This window comes from Nothobranchius furzeri, chromosome 13, assembly GCF_043380555.1.
Source record: "Nothobranchius furzeri strain GRZ-AD chromosome 13, NfurGRZ-RIMD1, whole genome shotgun sequence".
Lineage (NCBI taxonomy): Eukaryota > Metazoa > Chordata > Actinopteri > Cyprinodontiformes > Nothobranchiidae > Nothobranchius > Nothobranchius furzeri.
In genome coordinates, this window is record NC_091753.1 from 56148265 (window position 1) to 56171392 (window position 23128).

The 23128-nt window shown below is 39.9% G+C and overlaps 1 protein-coding gene and 1 long non-coding RNA gene across 3 annotated transcripts in view; both read left to right on the forward strand.

Moving 5' to 3' along the window:
* LOC139062538 (uncharacterized) overlaps positions 1-4435 on the forward strand; it is a 7896-nt gene extending 3461 nt beyond the window's left edge. The window contains exon 1 of the mRNA XM_070543642.1: positions 1-4435. This exon is cut by the window's left edge and continues 3461 nt beyond it. Within this exon, the coding sequence (XP_070399743.1) occupies positions 1-3605 (3605 nt within the window). The 3' untranslated portion in view covers positions 3606-4435.
* A 4649-nt stretch (positions 4436-9084) lies between these two features.
* The window catches only part of LOC107379898 (uncharacterized), a 70893-nt gene continuing 56849 nt past the window's right edge, over positions 9085-23128 (forward strand). For both annotated transcript variants that reach the window (XR_011516089.1, XR_001572251.3), the window contains exon 1: positions 9085-10035. This is a non-coding gene — a long non-coding RNA (uncharacterized lncRNA). The remainder of the gene's footprint in view (positions 10036-23128) is intronic.

Below are 23128 nucleotides of genomic sequence, written 5' to 3' on the forward strand. Positions count from 1 at the left end.
AGGTAACTCTTGGTCTACCACGAGATGAAGCGATAGACACTTGGAGTCTTGGCTGTCTCTTGTCTGCTCTGTTTCTGGATTGTTATCTGTTCCCAGAAGAAAATGAATATGATAATCTGAGAATAATTATGAAGCTCCTTGGTCAACCTGACAAAAAACAACTGGACGAGGGGACTCTAGTCTCAAACTATTTCAGAAAAGATAAGAACGGGTCTGAATGCTCTTGGAGATTTAAAACCCTGAAACAATACGAAAAGAAAGGAGGAGCGGTGTCTGTGAGGGCAGACGCAACCTATGATGATTTAACAACGCTGGATGACTTGTTTTTCTCTCAAAACACTAACAACTCAACTGAAAATGAAGATATCGAAGCTTTTCTTGACCTCGTGAAGAAAATGTTAACAGTGGATCCATCAAACCGGATTCTGCCAGCTGATGCTCTGAAACACCCTTTCATCACGATGGAGCATCTCGATGGCGCTTCAGATAGACGTTATGTGAAAAAAGCTCGTAAATTAATGAGAAATGTCCAACCGTGTCCTGCAGATGGTGAAAGTGTAATCAGCGAATGCCCCGGGCCTAGTCAGGTGCCAGGTGTTCAAACAGACTTAGAGAGATCTTTACCAATGGCAGAATCGACATGCAGTACAAAATTTAGTTCAGAAGAAATAGAGTTTAATTTAGAAGAATGCAAAGGAGTAAACGTTACAGAGAAAACTTCTTTTGACACCAGAGAGAAGGATGAAGAGCCAATGTGTAGCAAACAGTTATTAGAGAAAACCAGCACAGTAAACACAGAGGAACTGCATATGGATAATCTTTCACCGGACCAATCTATAGATAGTGAAACATCGTCCGCAGACATAGATGAGACAAACTCAACTGACTCAGAAAGCTTATCTTCATTACTAATCCCAGGTATGAAGATTGAAGGCCTTTCAAAGGTTTATATTGTAGAAGAAGTACTTGGATCTGGGGCATACGGAGCGGTGGCCAGGTGCCGTATACAGGAAACAAATGAGGTCGTGGCGTTGAAAATGACATGTGAAAGCGATTACGGCAGTTTTTTCAATAAGATGAAAATATTAGAAAGGCTGAACGAACTTACACAATGCGATAGCTATTTTATCAGACTGAACGGCAGTTTCGCCTTTCAAGGCTTTTTATATCAGGAATTAGAGCTTTTGGATACAGATTTGTTTAATTTTTTGACGAACGAAGGTAATTGTTTAACAGTGGCTGAAATCCGACCAATTGCCCAGCAGATCTTAGAAGCTCTTAGTGTTTTAAAACAGCTTGGCATTACTCACACAGATGTGAAACTTGAAAATATCATGCTTGTAAATCATGAAGCACAACCATTCAGAGTGAAGCTGATTGATTTTGGGTTGGCTTTTGAGACTGAACGTTTACCACAGAAGGGTATCATTCAGAATTTGGCATGCAGAGCTCCAGAGGTAACTCTTGGTCTACCACGAGATGAAGCGATAGACACTTGGAGTCTTGGCTGTCTCTTGTCTGCTCTGTTTCTGGATTGTTATCTGTTCCCAGAAGAAAACGAATACGATAATCTGAGAATAATTATGAAGCTCCTTGGTCAACCTGACAAAAAACAACTGGACGAGGGGACTCTAGTCTCAAACTATTTCAGAAAAGATAAGAACAGGTCTGAATGCTCTTGGAGATTTAAAACCCTGAAACAATACGAAAAGAAGAGAGGAGCGGTGTCTATGAGGGCAGACGCAACCTATGATGATTTAACAACGCTGGATGACTTGTTTTTCTCTCAAAACACTAACAACGCAACTGAAAATGAAGATATCGAAGCTTTTCTTGACCTCGTGAAGAAAATGTTAACAGTGGATCCATCAAACCGGATTCTGCCAGCTGATGCTCTGAAACACCCTTTCATCACGATGGAGCATCTCGATGGCGCTTCAGATAGACGTTATGTGAAAAAAGCTCGTAAATTAATGAGAAATGTCCAACCGTGTCATTCAGATGGTGAAAGTGTAATCAGCGAACGCCCCGGGCCCAGTCAGGTGCCAGGTGTTCAAACAGACTTAGAGAGATCTTTACCAATGGCAGAATCGACATGCAGTACAAAATTTAGTTCAGAAGAAATAGAGTTTAATTTAGAAGAATGCAAAGGAGGAAACGTTACAGAGAAAACTTCTATTGACACCAGAGAGAAGGATGAAGAGCCAATGTGTAGCAAACAGTTATTAGAGAAAACCAGCACAGTAAACACAGAGGAACTGCATATGGATAATCTTTCACCGGACCAATCTATAGATAGTGAAACATCGTTCGCAGACATAGATGAGACAAACTCAATTGGCTCAGAAAGCTTATCTTCATTACTAATCCCAGGTATGAAGATTGAAGGCCTTTCAAAGGTTTATATTATAGAAAAAGTACTTGGATCTGGGGGATACGGAGCGGTGGCCAGGTGCCGTATACAGGAAACAAATGAGGTCGTAGCGTTGAAAATGACACGTGAAAGCGATTACGGCAGTTTTTTCAATGAGATGAAAATATTAGAAAGTCTGAACGAACTCACACAATGCGATAGCTATTTTATCAGACTGAACGGCAGTTTCGCCTTTCAAGGCTTTTTATATCAGGAATTAGAGCTTTTGGATACAGATTTGAGTGAGATTTTGGAGAACGAAGGTACTTTAACGGTGGCTAAAATCCGACCAATTGCCCAGCAGATCTTAGAAGCTCTTAGTGTTTTAAAACAGCTTGGTATTACTCATGCAGATTTGAAACTTGATAATATCATGCTTGTAAATCATGAAGCACAACCATTCAGAGTGAAGCTGATTGATTTTGGGTGGGCTTGTAGCACTGGAGCTTTACAACAAAAGGGTATCATTCAGACTTTGGCATACAGAGCTCCAGAGATAACTCTTGGTCTACCACGAGATGAAGCGATAGACACTTGGAGTGTTGGCATTATCTTTACTGCTCTGTTTCTTAAACATCTTCTGTTCCCTTATAACAACAGCTACGATTATCTGAGAATAATTATGAAGCTCCTTGGTCAACCTGATAAAGAACTACTAGACAAGGGGACTTTAGTCCCAAAATATTTCACAAAAGTTAAGAAAGGGACTAAACATTCTTGGATTTTTAAGAAGAAAGGAGGGAAGTCTAAGAAGACGATCTATGAGTGTATATCATCTCTGGAGGACTTGTTTTTCTATAACACCAAAAATTCAACTGAAAAGAAAGATGTTAAAGCTTTTCTTGACCTCGTGAAAAAACTGTTAGCAGTGGATCCAGCAAAGCGGATTCTCCCAGCTGATGCTCTTAAACACCCTTTTATCACGATGGAGCACCTTGATGGCGCTTCAGATGAAGATTATGTGAGAAACGCTCATGAAATAATGAAAAATTTCCAACCAGGAAACATCCCTCCACACGGTAAAATTAAAATCCCCAAATGTCCGAGGTTAAAAATTTTGAAAAAGTTTCTCGAACAACAGAATGGTGTAAAACACACTGGTGCCAAAAGAAATACAAGCCTTGCCAAGATTAAGAACTTTTTCACCGAAAAGTACTACTCCGTCAAGTATTACTTGTCTAGGCTCTGGTAGTTTAGTATATATGTAGAAATTGTTTTAGTTATATTATTTTTACCTAATTAGAACCAAAAATGGGGCTGCATGGGGACACACTTAATCACAGCATGTGGTTAACACGTTCTCCCCATGCATGCGTGGGTTTCCTCTGGGTGCTCCAGTTCCCCCCACAAACACCAAAAACATAGCAGGCTAGGTTTATTAGTGTATTTGAATTATCCCTAGGTGTGGGTGAGTTAGTCACCTGCCCAGGGTGTCTTGTGTCTCTTACCTGGTGACAGCTAGAGGTGGCACCAGCTCATTCAGATAGTGAGTTTTCTGCTAGACTGAAGATACTTTTAATTACTCCTGTAGACACTAAGGAAAGCTAGGGAGACATTTCAGCTGTTAGATTCACCCCTTCTTTCCATCGGCCATGAAAGTAGTCACATAATGTAATGGTGACGTTTTAACCGCAAACTCATTTCCAACTGGAAGCAATTCTGACGCTAACTGAGAGCGACAGAGCTCCACACAGCTGATCCTGTGATGTCCAAAAAAAATCACGGGAGAATCGCAACACCACATGTGATTTCAGAAGTCCACACAAAGGCAAGGCAGCTTTATTTGTATAGCCCCTCACAGCGGTATAAATCTTTCCAAAGTGCTTCATAGAAATTAAAACATTAAAAAACAATACACAAGATAAAAATGCATCAAAACTAAAGCTTAAGAACTAACACTCCCTTACGAAAAAGAAGTATACTTTAAGTATCTAATTTCAAGTATACTTAAGTGTACAGAAGTTTATTTGCATACTTGTTCTTAAAGTTTACTTAGAAGTAAACTCCTTGGGACTAAATTGGGCCATTAAAAGTATACTTGAAGTATACTACAAGTATACTTCAAATTAATAATTTAAGTTTATTTGTAGTGTACTTCTGATATAATTGAGTATACTTTTCTCTTTGAAAGTATACTTAAAGTAACCTCACAAGTGTACTTGGAGTGTACTTCAGATATAATTGAGTATACTTTTCTCCTTGAAAGTATACTTATAAGTTTACTTGTAGTGTACTTCTGATATAATTGAGTATACTTTTCTCCTTGGAAGTAGGGATGCTCCGATCCGATCACGTGATCGGAAATCGGGCCCGATCACGTGACTTTTAAAAGATCGGAATCGGGTGTTAAAGATCGGATTTAACCTTATAAAACAACAAGCATGACATTTTTAATCAATTTTGAGTTTCAAATTGAATAACAATGGCTTAATTTTGTACCAAGTTTCACTTCCTCAACAACGACATGACAACACCATGCGGCAGCCGTAACGTCACACGTTTTAAAGTGGACCGTGGAATTCAGGTAGCAGTTAGCTAGCAGGTTAATGCTCGTCTCGCTCCAGGAGAGCAAAAAATGTCAGCGGTTTGGAATCATTTTAAACTGCACTTTATTTGGGAGCCTTAGAGTAAAAGTTGAGCTCCATGTAGAGCACATGGAAGAGGTGATTTACCAGTTCTTTGCAATTTAATGTTGATGTTTTATACTTGAATGGTGAAGTTTGTACACCACTTTGATTAGGCATATCTTTTGTTCGTTTTAATAAACTAGTCAGTCAAAGGCCTAAGATGTATTTTATTTTGTTACCTGACTGAATTATGCAACTACCTCTTAGAGGTGGAGGTAAGCACTTTAATTTAACTTCTATTATTGTGTTGAGTTATTTTACAAACCTTTTCTACTTTTTTATAAAAACAAATTTGTTTAAATATTGTTGCACCACTGATAAGCTACAAAGATATAATGTTGTTTACTTGGTTTGAAGTGCTGCTGCACTAACAAAATGTTTCTACTTTCTTATGGTATCATGTTGGATGCAGTCATATAAATAATAATAATAATAATAATAATAATAATAATAATAATAAACCTAACAGGTCAATTTGGGTGCAGTCTCCCTTTTTTCTTGCTATTTTATTGTATTGCTGAAGTATCGGATCGGGACTCGGTATCGACAGATACTCAAAATCAAATGACTCGGAATCGGATCGGGAGCAAAAAAATGTGATCGGAACATCCCTACTTGGAAGTATACTTAAAGTAACAATATAAGTTTACTTGTAGTGTACTCCTGATATAGTTGAGTATACTTTTCTCCTTGAAAGTATACTTATAATTTTACTTGTAGCGTACTTCTGATATAATTGATTATACTTTTCTCCTTGGAAGTATACTTAAAAGTAACAATATAAGTTTACTTGTAGTGTATTCCTGATATAGTTGAGTATACTTTTCTCATTGAAAGTATACTTAAAAGTAACAGTATAAGTTTACTCCTAATAAAATTGAGTAAACTTTTGCCCTTGAAAGTATACTTAAAAATAAACTTTAAGTAACATTATGAGTTTACTTGTAGTGTACTTCTGAAATAATTGAGTATACTTTTCTTTTTGAATGTATACTTAAAATTATACTTAAAGTAATAATATATGTTTACTTGTAGTGTACTTCTTATGTAATTGAGTATACTTACAGTTTTGAAAGTACACTGTACAGTAAACTTGACGTAATATTCTTTTAGTACATTTAAGTATCTCTATTTTTTCTATAAACACATACTGCAAGTAACATTTAACATCTGCTATTTGCTCACTACCAATACATTTAATTTCCACTATTTACTGATACTTCGTCTTTATGCAGAGAAAAAAAGTAAATAAAATAGCTAAGTCATTTTGTTTAAATTTATTAAACAGAGAGAATTAGAACAGAACAAAAACAGACCTGTTTACCAGGATTAATCAAAGATGAGAACGCAAACTGTTCTGAACATGACGCGTTAATTCTGTCCATTTTGAAAGACTTTTTAAAAATGCCTTTAAAAAATCAGTCCATTTTATGGACCCACTTGCTTGGTTGTTGATGCCTTTTTGAAGTTTTCCTTGTTGCATTTCTTTTGTATTATTTTTCTTACATCTTGAACGCGCAGAGATGGAAACTTCAACTGAGCATGCCCTGTGAACACACAAAGCAAAAAAATGAACACTTGAACTGTTAGGTGAACTCTGACACCACAAAATCTTTACAGCTCATAACACCAGTGTTTCCCCTAGGAATTTTTCCAGCTGTGGCGGGGAGGGGGAGGGGGGGGGGGGGGGGGGGGCTCGGGGAGAAATTATGACACGTCTCTAAATAAAGTAAAATTTTCCAGTCCAGATTGGAGACAACCCATAGAAGCACTGATTTGATCTCATTTCAGAGAAAAATAGCACAGGTCAGATGCACCTAATAAATAAAATTACTAACAAACTCAGGAATCTTTCTTTGCTTCACTGTTCTGGTGCTGAGAATATCACTAATGCGGATCAAAGGAGATACACAGATGAATGCACCTCTTATTATTTGGAGACTACATTTACTGCAGCTGGCAGAGGCAGAGATGTTTTCTATTGATACACGGAGTTTACAGAATCATTTTAAATTGTAATAGGGGAAGACTGCAGGAGGGAGCGGTAAAATACAGGGGGTCCCCAGCAAAAACAAGAAACTTTACGGGTCTGATGAAACCCGCTGATTTTCCATCAGGCAGTCATGGGGCAGCTCCAACGACCCAGTGGCTGTGCTGGGTCAGTTATCGAGCCCAGTCCGGTACCGGCTCGGCTAACCCTAACCCTAACCCTACCCGTCTGCTTAAGAAGAAGTGTTATTTTCCCGCTTCAGAAGAAGTGTCCAACGTGTTTTTACGCTTTCTCGTCGCTAAGTTGTTAGCGCCGTGCGCTAACACGTCTCGGCGCTAACACGTCAATAGTGCAGCGTAGCCTGCTGGAGGTTTTAAGGGTTCAGATAAAAACACCCGACCTCTCAGGCTGCGCACGCATCGATCTTAAGTTGTCGCTGTTGCGCTCACGCCGTAATACAGTATTAGATGCGGTTAAAGTCAGACATGAAAAAATAAATGATGATTAGCCTCGCGGGGGGGAGAAAAATCTGGCCTACTAAACACTGGAGGAAACCCTGTCAAGATCGTCAACACTCGCTTACCTAAATGCTGCTGAAACATGTAAACCAAAAAGCATTATATCCACTGCTACCTTTCTAATTTTAAACTCAGTAACTTGTGCTGTAACTGCACCTTGCTCTGCCTGCTCCTTTCTTCTTGCTGCCCGCCGGCTGTGATCACAAGCGACAACATAGTAGTTCCCGCTGCTTCTTCGGGAAACAGCGCAAAATAAATAAATAAATAAATAAATAAAACTTGGGATCTTGTAGGCGTGGGGCCCGCCACGGCTACGCCTATGTGAGGGAAACCTTGATTTAACAATACTGCTGTGAGTCTTTTTTTTTTTTTATCTTTTATTTCATTCACAATGTATAAAATAAACACAAACAAATACAGGATACATTAACATATTGGGAAAAAAAAACATTTGAATGAAAAGGAGCAGATAGAAGAAAAAATCTTATGATTTCTGCCCCTTTTTACGAAATAAAATTATCCGCCAAACAAACACAGTGTAACCTCAGTCACTTTCTAATATTTTCACGTCTAATCTTTGACATTATAATTCTCCTTTCATAATTACTAAATACATTAGATTTTATACATTTTTTAAATATAGCAAGTGTAGTTGATTCTTTAAATTCCTTGTTAATGGCATTCCACAATCTTACACCATTTACAGAAATGTTACATTCCCTCACTTTGGTTCTGAATCTAGGTTTCTTAAAGACATCAGTTCCTTTTAACGTGTACCCACTTACTCTCTTATGAAAAATTTTCTCAATATTAGTTGGTAGATTACTCGTATTCGCTCTGTACATTATTTGCAATATTTTCCACTCTACCAAGTCAGGAAATTTCAGTATTTTGTATCTAATGAATAACTGATTAGTGTGATCTCTATAGTTACTGTTGTTAATGATTCTCAATGCTCTTTTTTGCAAAATGAACAATGGTTCTGTAAAAGTTTTGCAAGTGGCTCCCCAAATTTCTAAACAATAAAATAAATATGGTTCAATCAGTGAGTGATACAATGTTAACAACCCCAACAAATTTAGTAGAAACTTGACTCTATATAATACACCTACGGCTTTGGCGATTTTCCCCTTTATATAACCTACATGTGATTTCCATGTGAGACTCTCATCGAACATGACTCCAAGAAATTTGGTTTCTTTTACTCTTTGAATTTCCATTCCATCTATCATTAACGATACATCACAGCTTCTTCTGTTATTAAACAGCATAAAGTTTGTTTTGTTCAGGTTCAGTGACAGTCTATTTATATCAAACCATTTTTTAACTTTAATCAATTCACTGTTTATCACTTGAGTTACTTCATGTGCATTTAATCCTGAATAAAACAATGTAGTATCATCCGCAAATAAAACTGTGCCAAGTAAATTCGACACATTTACCAGGACATTAATAAACAATATGAACAGTTTAGGTCCGATGACTGACCCTTGTGGCACACCATAATAAATATCTTTTAATTCAGATTCAGCATTATTTATTTGAACAAACTGTTTTCTATTGCGTAAATAACTATTAACCCATTGATGCGCCACCCCTCTTATTCCATACCGGTGTAATTTAAGAAGTAACCTTGAATGATCAATGACATTGTAACGTGAGGAAATATGGGTTTTCTGTCACAATGGTGGTGTTGGACTCAGCTGTGTCAAAGCTGGGTCGCTGAGAACTTTCACCCACAGATTAAGACCTGAACGCCAGCGAGTCTGGGAGGAAACCATAACATCTGCCACCTGCAGTCTACCAGAAGATGTGTTTACATGAGTTGTACCCAGACCAAGTCAAAACATAAAGTTTAAACTTCTTTTTCTTGATTTTAATGTTAAAATAACCATTATCATTTTGCTCATTATAAATGTGTTTAATCAAATGAATGGTTCTTATGCTTTGGGGTAATTATAATGGATTAATGAATCCACACTTAAGTAGATAATGTTGAATGTGTGGTACTGACCTTCACACTCAAGCACACAAACATTCACACACACCCACACACATCTTGCCCACAGTAAACTCCAGACACATTTGATGACGCACATGTTTTGCTTTGAGAAGAGAAAGGTTTTTGGTAAGCTTCAGTCTTTTGAGGGAGTTCGTGTTGGACAACGAGAGAGAACAGACCTGAAAACCAAAGGGGGGGCAGAGCCTGTTGGCTCGTTCTTCCCCCCTTTCACGCTGTTTCTGCCAAGCCAGGCAGAATAGCTGAATCGCGACTTCTAACGAAGACTCATTACCGAGTCTTTTGATTTCTGAGTGAATTAACTTAAGAAAGCGCATCGATAAAACGCTCTACCATCCACGTGTACCGAGGGCAACTCTGGACCGGTTCCGTTTGACACCTATGTCTCCTGTCAGCCGCCGGTGTCATCTGGATGAACCACAACATCCTCCACGGCCCGGATCCGAAAGAGGGTCCACAAGAGTTCGGTGAGACAGAGCACGGTTTTAGCGTTTGATGCAGTTCTCTGATAAGACCTAAGTTTATCCAAACCATCACTTCACTCAGACACCTGTTTCTTCTTGAAGCAAAATCAGACTCACACACGCATTCATGTCACAACATTCTCAATCTTCATAAATTCACCAGAAGGTCTATTTGAGCAAGAACAGCATATAAACTGTTAAAAGATTGTCCCACAAAGTTGCCAATGTGATTGTTATTTCCTGTTTGTCAATTTTCAAAATCATTAGTTTAATTTGAAGAATTAAAACTTTTAATCCTTCAAACTTGTTTCCTCATTGAACTGAAACACAGACACTCAGACATTATCGGCAGTTTATGGATGAAAACAACCTTTGAGTCTTCTGAACAATATAAAATTTGGTTATTGATTTATTAAAATTAATATTCCGAATTAATACGTAGCATGGTTTCTCTTTCATAAAAGAGCATAAATCCATAACGCTACAACATCAAATGCCTTTTTTAAGTCAATAAAAACACTAATGAAATAGTTTTTATGGTCAATTGCTGATTAAATTTTATCTACTAAATCCATAACTGCCATTGCTGTTGAATGTTTGGTCCTAAAGCCATACTGTTCATGATTTAAAATTGAATTTTTGTCAATGAATTTGTCCAACCTTAATGCAAACACTTTTTCTAATATTTTAGAAAACTGTGGAAGCAGTGACACTGGCCTGTAATTAGTGAAACTCTGTTTATCACCGCTCTTAAATAATGGAACCACCTTGGCAATTTTCATTAAATCAGGGAACACTCCTGTAGATAGTGACAGATTACAGATGTAAGTGAATGGTTCAATAACAGATTCAATTATAGCTTTAACAGTCACCATGTCCAGATCATCACAATCAGTTGATCTTTTGCTTCCCCAGTTTTTTACAATGTTTCTTATTTCTTGTTGATCCACTTTGTCAAGCAGAATACTATTGACATTTCTAGGTATTGTATTCATTGTATCGTGAATTATTGGTTTGCTTTCCACCAGACTCCTTCCTACAATTATAAAAAAAATCATTGAATTCATTAGAAATTTCTTTAACTTCATAAATGTCTTTATTGTCCTTTACAAAGTAGTTTGGGAGTCTTACATTTGTATTATCTCTGTTAATCACATTATTTATTATTCCCCATGTAGTCTTGATGTTGTCTTTGTTCTTATTCAATAGCTCACCATAGTACTCTTTCTTCTGTTTCCTAATTATTGTTACTAATTTATTTTTATATTTTTTATATCTATCTTCGGCTTCCTTTGTTTGTAACTTTAAGAATCTCTTATACAGACTATTTTTTTGGCACATGCATTTTTAATTCCATTAGTCATCCATGGTTGGTTGTCCCTTTTACCTGTTATTTTAATTAATTTACAACTACTGTTAAACTATTTCAGCAGTATTTTCATGAAGGATGTATATGCAGTGTTCACATCACTGACATAGACTTCCGTCCAGTTCTGCATTTTAAGATCTTTATTTAGGTCCTCCAGGGCTTTAACTTAGAGACTTCATTCAAAGTTTAACAAACTCACAAGACTTTCCTGTTTAACATATAAAAGAGGCTTTTTTAAATATCTTTTACGGTTTTTGTAAAATCGCACGTAGAAGTTGAGGTACGACTTGAAACTTTCAGAAAAATTCACAAAAGTTATAATGGGGAAAGATAGGAGCAGTGACCCTCCCTTGCTCCATTTCTGGCGTTGTCCCGAGAGAACCGTAGGTCAGATTGAAATGAGACACATGCTGGCTTACATCTAACGAATATACCTTCGTTTTGAGCTATAAATCATGACTGTACTCCAAACATTGTGGTCGTACGGTTCATTTGTTTGAGAAAATTCAAATAAAAAAAATGTCTCTCCCCACTCTAAACTGAAAGTTCCGCACTCTAACTTTTGAACTTCACATCTTCTGTGAACAACTCTTTACTACCCCCAGACCGTTTGGACTACCAAAACAAATTACAACTCAAAAAGTAGGAATTTTTGTCAGCTTTTCAGAATGGGTTTCATTTTATCTGTAAGTGTTACCGTTCTTTCGCTACAAGCCTCAGAAGGAGGAAAGACCCAGATTCTGCCTCATTGAAACCCATGTTAAAGGAACAGAGATTTCCTCCTCTGATCGGCTTCAGGTAGCTAAAAGTTTCTCGTCATAGCTTCAAGACAATTCACGGTAGGCACATAAAAATCCACACAGATGACCAACAAAGCCTTCTGCCGCTCATGCTTTTTGAAATGTTCAATTCGGTGCAGTACTTTTCGAATGGTGATGAGAAGTTTGACAGGTCCAATTTCACATCTGAAGGACAGATTTAAAGGCTTCTCATTAACAGGGGTACAGCTGCAGGCCTAAAAATAGCTGGGGGAAAAGGCAGTGCTGCTCTCTGATTGGTTGAGAGTGTTCAACCATTTTCTGTCCAATCAGGATCCAGCATCCATATATATGACACATCAAATCGACCAGTTTGGTCTCAGGAATCTTGTATTCAATTTTAAATGCGTTATCTGCTACCATGGCAACACAAGGAACTACATATCACTTTAACCAAATCTCACAGGAATGGATATTCAAAAGCTGAACATTGAGCCAATAACAGACTTCTGTTTTTGATCTTTTTGAACTATCTGTTCTTAAAACTAGAAACAAGTTCAATTTGATTGACCGTCAGAAGGTGGGAAAGTGCCCCGCTCCCACCTAGCCCCCTGATTGGTTGAGAGAGGTCAATCATCTTCTGGCTGAATGGAATTACACACCCATGTGTGTGAGACATCTAATCGATCGGCTAGGCCTAAGGAATCCATCCATCCATCCAACCAACCAACCAACCAACCAGCCAACCAACCAACCAACCAACCAACTAACCAACCAGCTCTATACACTTAAAACCAGTGTTGGGCAAGTTACTTCAAAACTGTAATGCATTATTTATTACTTGTTACCCTCATTTAAAAGTAATTCATTACATTACAAGATTACTGATTTTAAAATGTAAGGCATTACACTACTTTTGCATTATTTTAAGTTACTTTCACCAAAACAACTTCAGTATGAATCTGGTAATCTGACGCTCAATGAGCTCATGACATATATGTGGAAAGTGATGTGGTGTCTGAGCTAGGACTGCTGTTAAAAACAGTTCTTTTGAATGATTGTTTATTAAATAAAAGCAACGACAATCTGTACTCAGCACGCTGCCATCTTATATTAACTGAGCAAGGAGTGAGGTGGTGGGGGATCCAAGACCATATTTGCCTTGGTGCCCAAATGCCTTGATACGGCCCTGGATGTGGGACTGACTTTTGGGGTGATCTGATTCTATCACATGTATAAATATTAAATGCTTATATATTACTGCTTTTCACAGGTAAAAATGTGTATTGGGGATAAATCTGCCTACTTTTTTCTTTTTTTCCTGATTTTATTTGAATAATTTCCTGCCCTTTCTCTCTCTAACCTTCCTGCATGCTGCATGTTTTCTCCGTCTTCCAGAAAAACGGTTTCCTAGATTTCCTACTTTCTAATTAATCAGCCAAAGGGATCTACCGAAAGCAAAAAAAAGCTTCATATGCGCTGTGCCCCAGCAATGAGTTGAAATCACCGGGGCATAGATTATGAACTCAGCTGAAAAGTACATGAAGTACCAGAGAATATGAACTGATATAAACGATCGCAAACAAATTATTTTGTTTTGGTGGAGCGATTTTGTGAATATAACAGCGGCCGCGCGCAGGATGCAGCTGGAGTATTTGAGCCATTACCGCTGCGTCCTCTCTGCTCATGGAATGCCCGCAAAGCTGAGTCCATAAATAACATCATATATGTGGATACTGGATCATTTTTCAGGCTTCCCGCAATTTGAAACTTCAGGAAATCTGGTGGCGCAGTGGTTAGAGCTGTTGCCTTGCAACAAGAAGGTCCTGGGTTTGCTACCCGGCTTGGAGTCTTTCTGCATGTTCTACATGTTGTACAGTGCTTTGTGATTTACATCTGTGAAATGCCCTATATAAATACACTTTTACTTACTTACTTACTTACTAAAATGAAATAGATGCAGTTACAGGAAATAGCCACCGGAGGGCAGCATTTTCCCGCCTTCGCTTTATTCCTTACTGCTGTTTGTGGCCAGCAGAGGGCGCAAATTTCCCATTCTTTTAAGGAAAAAAACTGTGTTTGGAAGAAATTAGTGTTTCTACTAAGGATGTCTTTTACCTTTACTAATACGGGTTCATCCCCTTCAAATCCTCCTCCCTTCTCCGCCATAATATTATAATTCCCAATGTGTTTATTAAAAAGATTAAGATTTTTTTCAGGCTTCTTTAAGACCAGGAGGCTACAATGTTCTCTTCTAATGGGCTAAAATTGAGAGTATGCAGGGTTTCTGGTGGTGCAGTGGTTAGAGCTGTTGCCTTGCAACAAGAAGGTCCTGGGTTTGCTACCCGGCTTGGAGTCTTTCTGCATGTTCTACATGTTGTACAGTGCTTTGTGATTTACATCTGTGAAATGCCCTATATAAATACACTTTTACTTACTTACTTACTTACTAAAATGAAATAGGTGCAGTAACAGCAAATAGCCACCGGAGAGCAGCATTTTCCCGCCTTCACTTTATTCCTTACTGCTGTTTGTGGCCAGCAGAAGGCGCAAATTTCCCATTCTTTTAGGGAAAAAAAACTGCGTTTGGAAGAAATTAGTGTTTCTACTAAGGATGTCTTTTACCTTTACTAATACGGGTTCATCCTCTTCAAATCCTCCTCCCTTCTCCACCATAATATTATAATTCCCAACGTGTTTATTAAAAAGATTAAGATTTTTTCAGGCTTCTTTAAGACCAGGAGGCTACAATGTTCTCTTCTAATGGGCTAAAATTAAGAGCGTGCAGGCTTTCTGGTGGCGCAGTGGTTAGAGCTGTTGCCTTGCAACAAGAAGGTCCTGGGTTTGCTACCCGGTTTGGAGTCTTTCTGCATGTTCTACATGTTGTACAGTGCTTTGTGATTTACATCTGTGAAATGCCCTAAATAAATACACTTTTACTAATGGGTCATTCCCATCTGTACCGGGTCGGCCCGGGCCGGGTAGCGTAGGTTGTTTACATATCTGGGTGGGCTGGTATTTTTCCGGGCCAACCAAGTCTCATTCTCAGCCCTCTTCTCGAGGGGGTCTGCTTCAGGCCGACCAGGGCCAACACACCCACTGCTGACAGCAAATTCACACCTTCCATTAGAGCATCTCCATTTAAAACAAGGAGGCGCTGACTCATCTCGGTTCATCTAAGTCTGACGTCATACGCAGCCATTTTGATTTCTTCTAAAGCTACTGGGGTTCATAAGCAAAGAACGGATTTTTCCGGCTGTCATCTGCATGTAAATTTATGTTTAAATATGTCTTTTTAGTGATTTTTGACACTGCCTGATTACTTGTGTAACGGAGGTTGAGATCTCCACCGGGAGTTTGCTCCCAGGCTGCCGATCTGATCGGTAGTCGCCCCGTTGTGTTGCTTAGCATAGCCTAGCTTACCTACGCTTCTTACACGGAATAGCCAAGGACTAAACGTATTATCCACGCTAAATTAGGCCGAATAATTATATGGACGCTCATGAACGCTCGATTATTCGCGCCGGCCAATTCTACTGCAGAATTGGTTCTATTTTGCCTGTATCAGCTGACAGGTCTGCTAGCTTAGTGCTTAGCTGCTAAGCTTAGCTTTTGGTTTCGGCAAAAACAGACTTGCAAACCGTAGCCGGAAAATCAATCGACACAGCGCCCCTGTGTCTTCTAAATCCGCTACCCACAAAGGGATATAAATTTTATTCGATCGAGTTGATTTAGCAGCGTTTTTAATACTTCGGTGTGAGAAACGGACTCGGTTGCATCTGTGCTAACCGCCAGGTGACGGACGGCGCATGCGCATCAAACCGCCATCTTGAGAGTGGTCAGACCACAGCTTCGCAGCCATCTTTAGTGAGGTTGGCAGAGTGATATTTCTTGTCGTTACTTAACGGTTCGGCCTGAATGTTCATTCAAAACACAAAATTTCTCCTGTAACAAGTTCATTTATAATCAACCGGTAAGAACTGTTTCTTGTTCAGCTTCCATTAATTTTACAACAAATTAAAGGATCGGTACATTGATTAAAAATGGGCTCAGAGGAGATTAAACAGTTAACATTCCTCATACTACAGATGAGAAATGAATCCCAAATGCAGCTTGCTGAGATGAGAAGCATGAAATCGCAGCTTTCCAATCTGCAACAGGATGTCACAAGAATCCAACATTTTGTAAATGATTTTCAGGTGGGAGGGGCAGCAACTCTGTGTTCTGCGGATCTGCCGCCAGATAAAACGAGAATGCTGCAATCTGATGTTTTACTTGGCTCTGACTTACAGGAAACCCTCAACATCTCTCAATTCGCTCCATCCACATTGATGATAAGTGACACTCCCACAGACAGTAGCCCAGCGCCCCCTGGTGCCGAGCCTGACAAAATACTGCTGGGACCTCTCCTGCCACAGGGGAAGGGTGGTAAGCCCACATTAAAGGTCATTGTGAAACAGGTGCTTTCCTGCAACGCACTGTTAGACACGGGTTCAGATTTTACATTCATGAGCAAGTCTCTTTATGGCCGCGTCTGCTTGGATGGGGGGGGGGGGGGGGCTCCAGAACTGATTCCATGTGCATTAACTATCCGTGTTCTCTCTGATTCTCTAGTGCTCTTGTCTTCTAAGACTCTGCTCCAGTTCACGATAGGGCCCATGAGCTTGACACATCCCGCCAACGTCTGTGAGAGAATGACCATGCCCTTACTTAAAGGTATCGATCTTTTGAAGTGCTTCAACATTTTTATCGACATTGAAGGCGGAGAACTGACGGCAAGTGTTAGAAAACCTCGACCGTTCATTCCACCGTCTTTCCCCGACTCACACTGCCTTGTGGTAATTGGTTCTGAGTGTGGGGGAACCGCATGCTCACTGCCGGGCTCAAAGCCATCAGAGACTCCATCTGATGTTCTGTCTCAGATTGAACAGGGGGTGGAACAGGGGGTGGACCAAGCAGATGCTCTTATTAATGATGTCGAGCGAGACAAACCACGACAACTTTTGTTAAAATACAAAGATTTTCTTTCACTTGACTCCTTGGACTGTGGTCTAACCACTATCCATGAAGTCAGGATTCCTACACAGCCACAAGCTGCGCCGACTTTTGTGCATCAATAAAAGATTCCCCTGGCATCCCATGGACCAGTCCAGGAAATCATTGAAAGCCTCTTGGCTAAAGGGATCATCCGACCCTGCAACAGCACCTACTCGACTCCATTGTGGCCTGTAAAGAAGCTTAATGGTAAGTGGCGACTAACCATTGACTACCGGCAACTCAACAAACAGGTTCCCTTGTCTAGGTGGCCGATGGCGCGCCTGGAACAAGAACTTTCAAAAGTGAAAGATGCTAAATACTTCTCCACCCTTGACATTGCGTCTGGATTTTGGACAATTCCTGCCCATAAATCGGACCAACTCAAACTAGCCTTCTCCTTTCCTAACCGCCAGTACACCTTCACTCGGTGTCCTTTAGGTTATTCCAACTCGCTAGCTGAGTTCAACATCTTGGACAAAGCCTGCCCTGATGCTCGAGAGCAAGGGCGTAGGAGCGAGTTTAATATTGGGGGGGACACATTTTGGAAATCTAACAAGTCTGTTGTAGGTCAATATATACCGTAGGTCAACTTCACTGAAAAACATACATTAAATGATTATTTCTGATTCTAACGTGTCACTGAGTGCAGGCTGAACATGAACATAGTCTCCTGCCGCTATCTCCTGCATTAGCTTCTGATAGAAAATCTGATAGACGGTGAAACTCTAGGATTAGAAAAGTCTGACAGATGTGACTCAGGGCATAAGGCAAAGCCCAGAAAGACAAGAAAATAACTTTTATAGCCCAGTTCACTAACATTTTTTATTTTTTTATGATCGGGGACCCATGAGCCAGCCAGAAGGGGAGGAGACTTAGGCTCCTTTTGACACTGTAGACCACAACGTTCTGTTAAACAGGTTAAAGGCCCTGGCTGGGATTTCAGGTTCTGCTCTAGACTGGCTCTCTTCTTATCTCACCAACAGAACATTCACAGTGAAGTCCGAAACATTCTCTTCAGATACTGCCTCTCTAACATGCGGAGTCCCACAAGGTTCAGTTCTAGGGCCTCTACTATTGGCGTTCTATATTCTTCCCCTAGCTGGCATCATTCAGTCTTTCCCAGACATCTCCTACCACATCTACGCTGATGATATTCAGCTCTATATGTCCTTTATGCCACACCAGTTGGACAGGCTGGCCACACTTGTACTCTGCCTGACCCAGATCAGTAACTGGCTGTCCAGCAACTTTCTTGTCCTCAATGCTAACAAGACAGAGACCCTGATCGCTGCACCCCCGGAACTTCAGCCAAAAATCGAGCAAGAAATTGCCTCTTTTTGCCCATCAGTCAAGGCCAACATTAGAAACCTAGGAGTTATTTTTGATCCAGCTTTAAGTTTAGACTCACACGTCAAAACCATCTCCCGCTCTTGTTTCTTTCAACTGAGAAACATTTCAAAAGTCCGTAAACTGGTTTCTACTGCAGCTCTGGAAAAAATCATCCATGCCTTTGTGTCATCACGCTTAGACTACTGTAACGCTCTTTTTACTGGTCTCAGCAAAACCTCCCTCTCACGCCTTCAAGCCATCCAAAATGCAGCAGCCAGACTCCTAACCAAATCCAGCAGACAAGCTCACATCACTCCAGTTTTACAGTCCCTCCACTGGCTCCCGGTAGAATATAGAATTCAGTTTAAAGTTTTAGTCCTGACCTATAGAGCTCTTAACAACCAGGCTCCAAGCTACCTATCTGAGCTTTTATCCCCACACACCACCTCTCGGAACCTTAGATCCACATCTGAAAACCTCCTGGCTGTTCCTCGAACCAGACTGAAAACCAAAGGGGACAGGGCCTTTCAGACTATTGCACCCAGACTTTGGAACAGTCTACCTTCAAATCTCCGTCTCTCTAACACTGTAGAGATCTTTAAAAATCATCTAAAAACTCACCTTTTCATCCAGGCGTTCCCTCCCTAAATGTTCAAAAAGATGGCTTTGTTCAGGTTCACACCTTCACTTTGTTTATACTCATGATTTTATTTTCTACTTTATCACTGACATGATGAACTAGCTGACTCATCAAAACAACCGTTCTCGTAGCAGGTAAAGACGGGGAGGGGGGGGGGGGCGAAGTGGGTGCCACGCGCGGCAACACAGTGACGTATCATTAATAATTTTTAAATGCACACTGCACTACTTAATAAACTTTGCTAAGAAGGTATTATGTTGTGGGCTTGATATTTTAATATTAAGACACATTAATATCAACTTGCTTTACAAACGTTACGTAACTTTAAAAAAAATTTTTTTTGTGGCCCTGGCTGGCTGGCGCCCCTAGCACTTGCCTATAATGCCTATAGGATGGGCTGGCCCTGGGATACCTGTATGGAGAATGTTTGTGCCTAATTAAAGAAGAATTCAAAGTCAACTAAGGAGCTGGACATTCGCAAATTATTTCCCACTCTCCTGAACATATAATCGCTGTCCTGACCCGACGACCTGCAGTGATTGCTATTCTTAAGCAACCAGCTATAATCCTCACATGCAATACATTGGGACTAACAAAAAGACAACCCCAGCCCTCCGCCTCTCACCCGGAGCAACTCCAGCAAAGGAGAGTGTCCAACCCCTCTCAAGCACTTGGGTTCCAGAGCCAATGCTATGTGTCGAGGTGAGTCCGACTATATCTAGCCGGTACCGCTCAACCTATGCCACAAGCTCCTGCTTCTTCCCCGCCAGCGAGGTGATGTTCCATGTCCAAAAAACAGTTTTCTTGTCCGGGGATCGGACCGCCAAGGCTCCCGCCTCGGTCTGCCACCCGATCCACACTGCACCGGACCCTTCATGCTCCTCCTGCGGGTGGTGGGTCCACAGTTGGATGAGCCCATGTATCCGGTTCGGGCTGGGCCGGGCCCCGTGGGCGAAAGGTCGGCCACCAGGCGCTCGCTCACGGGCCCCAACCACAGGCCTAGAATCACTTTACCTTGTAAATTAGCTTATTTTCTTTTTTTTTAGCATGACCAGTTTAAAGTCAAATAAAAATTTTCCAATAGCTTTAACTAACTTGCACAACAAAGTAGTTAATCCTGGAACTGACACTGTTAATAATGATTGTGAATGGATTTCGAGAATTGATTCTGAATCGAATCGGCACCCCGACAATCGGAATCGAATCAAATCGTGAGTTGCTCTGAGATTCACATAATTGAATCTCTTACTGATTCTCAAGAGACAGAGCCTGCTTCTACTGACGAGGGAAGTCGGTGGGGCTCCTATGCAAAACACCTACTCAATATGGCTGCGAGTGTTGGCTTTTGTGCTTTGGGTCAACTTATTTTTCAAAGTGTCAATTATTTGACTTCAGACACCACCAACTTTATGTTTGAGTCACTCTTAACCTTCCAACAAAGAGGACCAGGTCCCTTCTAAATAAGTCCTGCACAGACGTCCACAATGACTGAACAGGGCTCAGGAAATACTTAGTTACCCATTCTTAGTAAATCCCAACCCTTCTTCAGCAAAAATCTGAATTAATTTTAATCTGAAAAGCACTTAATTCAGAGCTGCACTCTTCCAGTTGAGAGTCACGAATGTTGCCCTCCTGTGGTCAATTAAAACATTAAAAGACCAACGGATTAGCAAAAATGGGATGAATCAGCCTAAAAATCATTAAGCTCTGTCTCAATAAAAGGAAAGTAAAAAATCTGGTGTCGCCCTCTTGTGGTTTTTTGGTAAAACTACAAAAACAAGTTTACACTTTCAACAGCTCAGCAGATCAACTAAAACATGTCACGATCCTGAATAAAAAATGTAATTTATAATAAAGCTGTATCATTTTACATTATACACCGAATATCTAAGGTGGTCGATGACAAACTTTCAAACCACAGCCCACTAGTAATAATGTTTTGCGTACATATCTGAAGTTATTTGTTTTTGTGTAAACAGTGTCATGTTTGGGGGAAGGCGCCTAACCCAAGACATGCAGAACACAACACAGACCAAAGATAGGAGGAAAAAAATTATAATTTACAAAAAAAAAAAAGAGAACTGAAGGTGCACTGAGTGTCAGTGGTTTGTTCACAGACACGGGAGCTCTGCGTCTGGAGGAGGGAGAACACTGGTGAGTCTTTGCAGGAATGTCCTGAGGTCCATTTATGTCCTAAGGTAGGTTCGATGGACTTACGGTCAGGTAAGAGTAGCTGGCTGGAGGAGAGAGCAGGTCGAGAGCCGGTGTTGCGCCATAAATCGACTCGCTGCCAAAAAATGATTAGCTTAGTTTTGTCCAGTTCGGAAGTTGTTTTAAGTGTTGCTATTTGTCTTAAACGTTCACAATGAGGATATATTAATCCTTTTTGCAATATTTGCGATTGAAAGATGGTTTGTGGTAAGAAATGGCTTTCTTTATGTTACAGCCTTGATACTAAAAAATAAATAAACAATGTAAAATGGCGCCCTGTATTGAATGTAAACGTTGTATAAATGTAAATAAACAATTCTCCAGCGATTTGATTTTTTTTTCCCCTTCCTTTCTTTAGTGGCTAATCATTTTTTGGCAGCGAGTCGATTTATGGCACAACACCGGGAGAAGCGCAGGAGAGGGAGCAAAGGTGAAGGTGAGCAGAGCGTTCTGGTGGATGGGAGACACTGAGCCAAAATGTCCGGTGAGTATGGAGAACGGTGAGTTTCCAAACCCAGGAGTCCTGAGGTGAGTATCCAAATGGCTCAGCGTCCAGAAGGAAACACTGGAATCCAAGCCGTGGCAATTTTCCGGCGTCGAATTCTTCTTCTTCTTCTTCGACTTTATTGGCGGGTGGCATCTAACTGCTAGGTGCATTTCCGCCACCTACTGTGCTGGAGTGTGAGTCGGAGTAAGAGTGTAAAAAAAATAAAAAATGAATAAAAACTAAATTCTATTCAACAAACCACAGTGCTTTAGATACCCAACAACCAACTTATATTTCCTTTCTTCACCATTTAACAAATTCTTTACATTCATCACTCCACCTCCTATGTTTTTCAATTTCTCCCTGAGTTTTCCTCTACTTCCCTCATATTTCATGCAGTCACACAAAACATGTTCCACTGTTTCTCCCCCCACATCCACACAAACCTGTGGGATGTTTCCCTATCAGATGCATCGTATTATTAAGCCAAGTATCTCCCAATCTCAATCTTGATATTATTCTTTGATCTCTACTATTCATTCTTATATTTTTCCATTTTCCTACTTTCCCTTGTTTCTGAAATAAATGTCTTCCTTTCTCTCCCCTTTCCCACATTCTTTGCCACTCTTCCATTATATGTGCTTTAATGATAGATTTAATTTCAGCGGCACTATATACAATATTTATTATTTTTCTCTCTCTTATTGCCTTTTTTGCAAAATAATCTTCCATTTCATTTCCTTCTACTCCTCTATGTGCCGGTACCCATAAAAATTTAACTTCCGCACCCAATTTCCTTAATCTAAATATGGTCTCATAAATCTCATATAATACATCTATTCGACTCTTGGTAGACATTTAACTGACACTAATACAGATAACGAATCAGTACATATAATTCATTTTTTAATTCTATTTCGTTCCATCCATTGAAGTCTAAATAAGATAGCTATCATCTCCACTGTGTACACAGATAAATGATCTGGAGTTCTTTCCCTAACTACTACTCCTATATGTGGTATCACAAATGCAAAACCGGTTTCCCCCCCTACCAGTTCCTTTGAACCATCTGTAAAGATTTGCACTAAAGACTCATAGCTTTTCAATCTATCTTCTGTAATCAGTGTTGGGCAAGTTACTTCAAAACTGTAATGCATTGTTTATTACTTGTTACCCTCATTTTAAAGTAATTCATTACATTACAATATTACTGATTTTAAAATGTAAGGCATTACACTACTTTTGCATTACTCTAAGTTACTTTC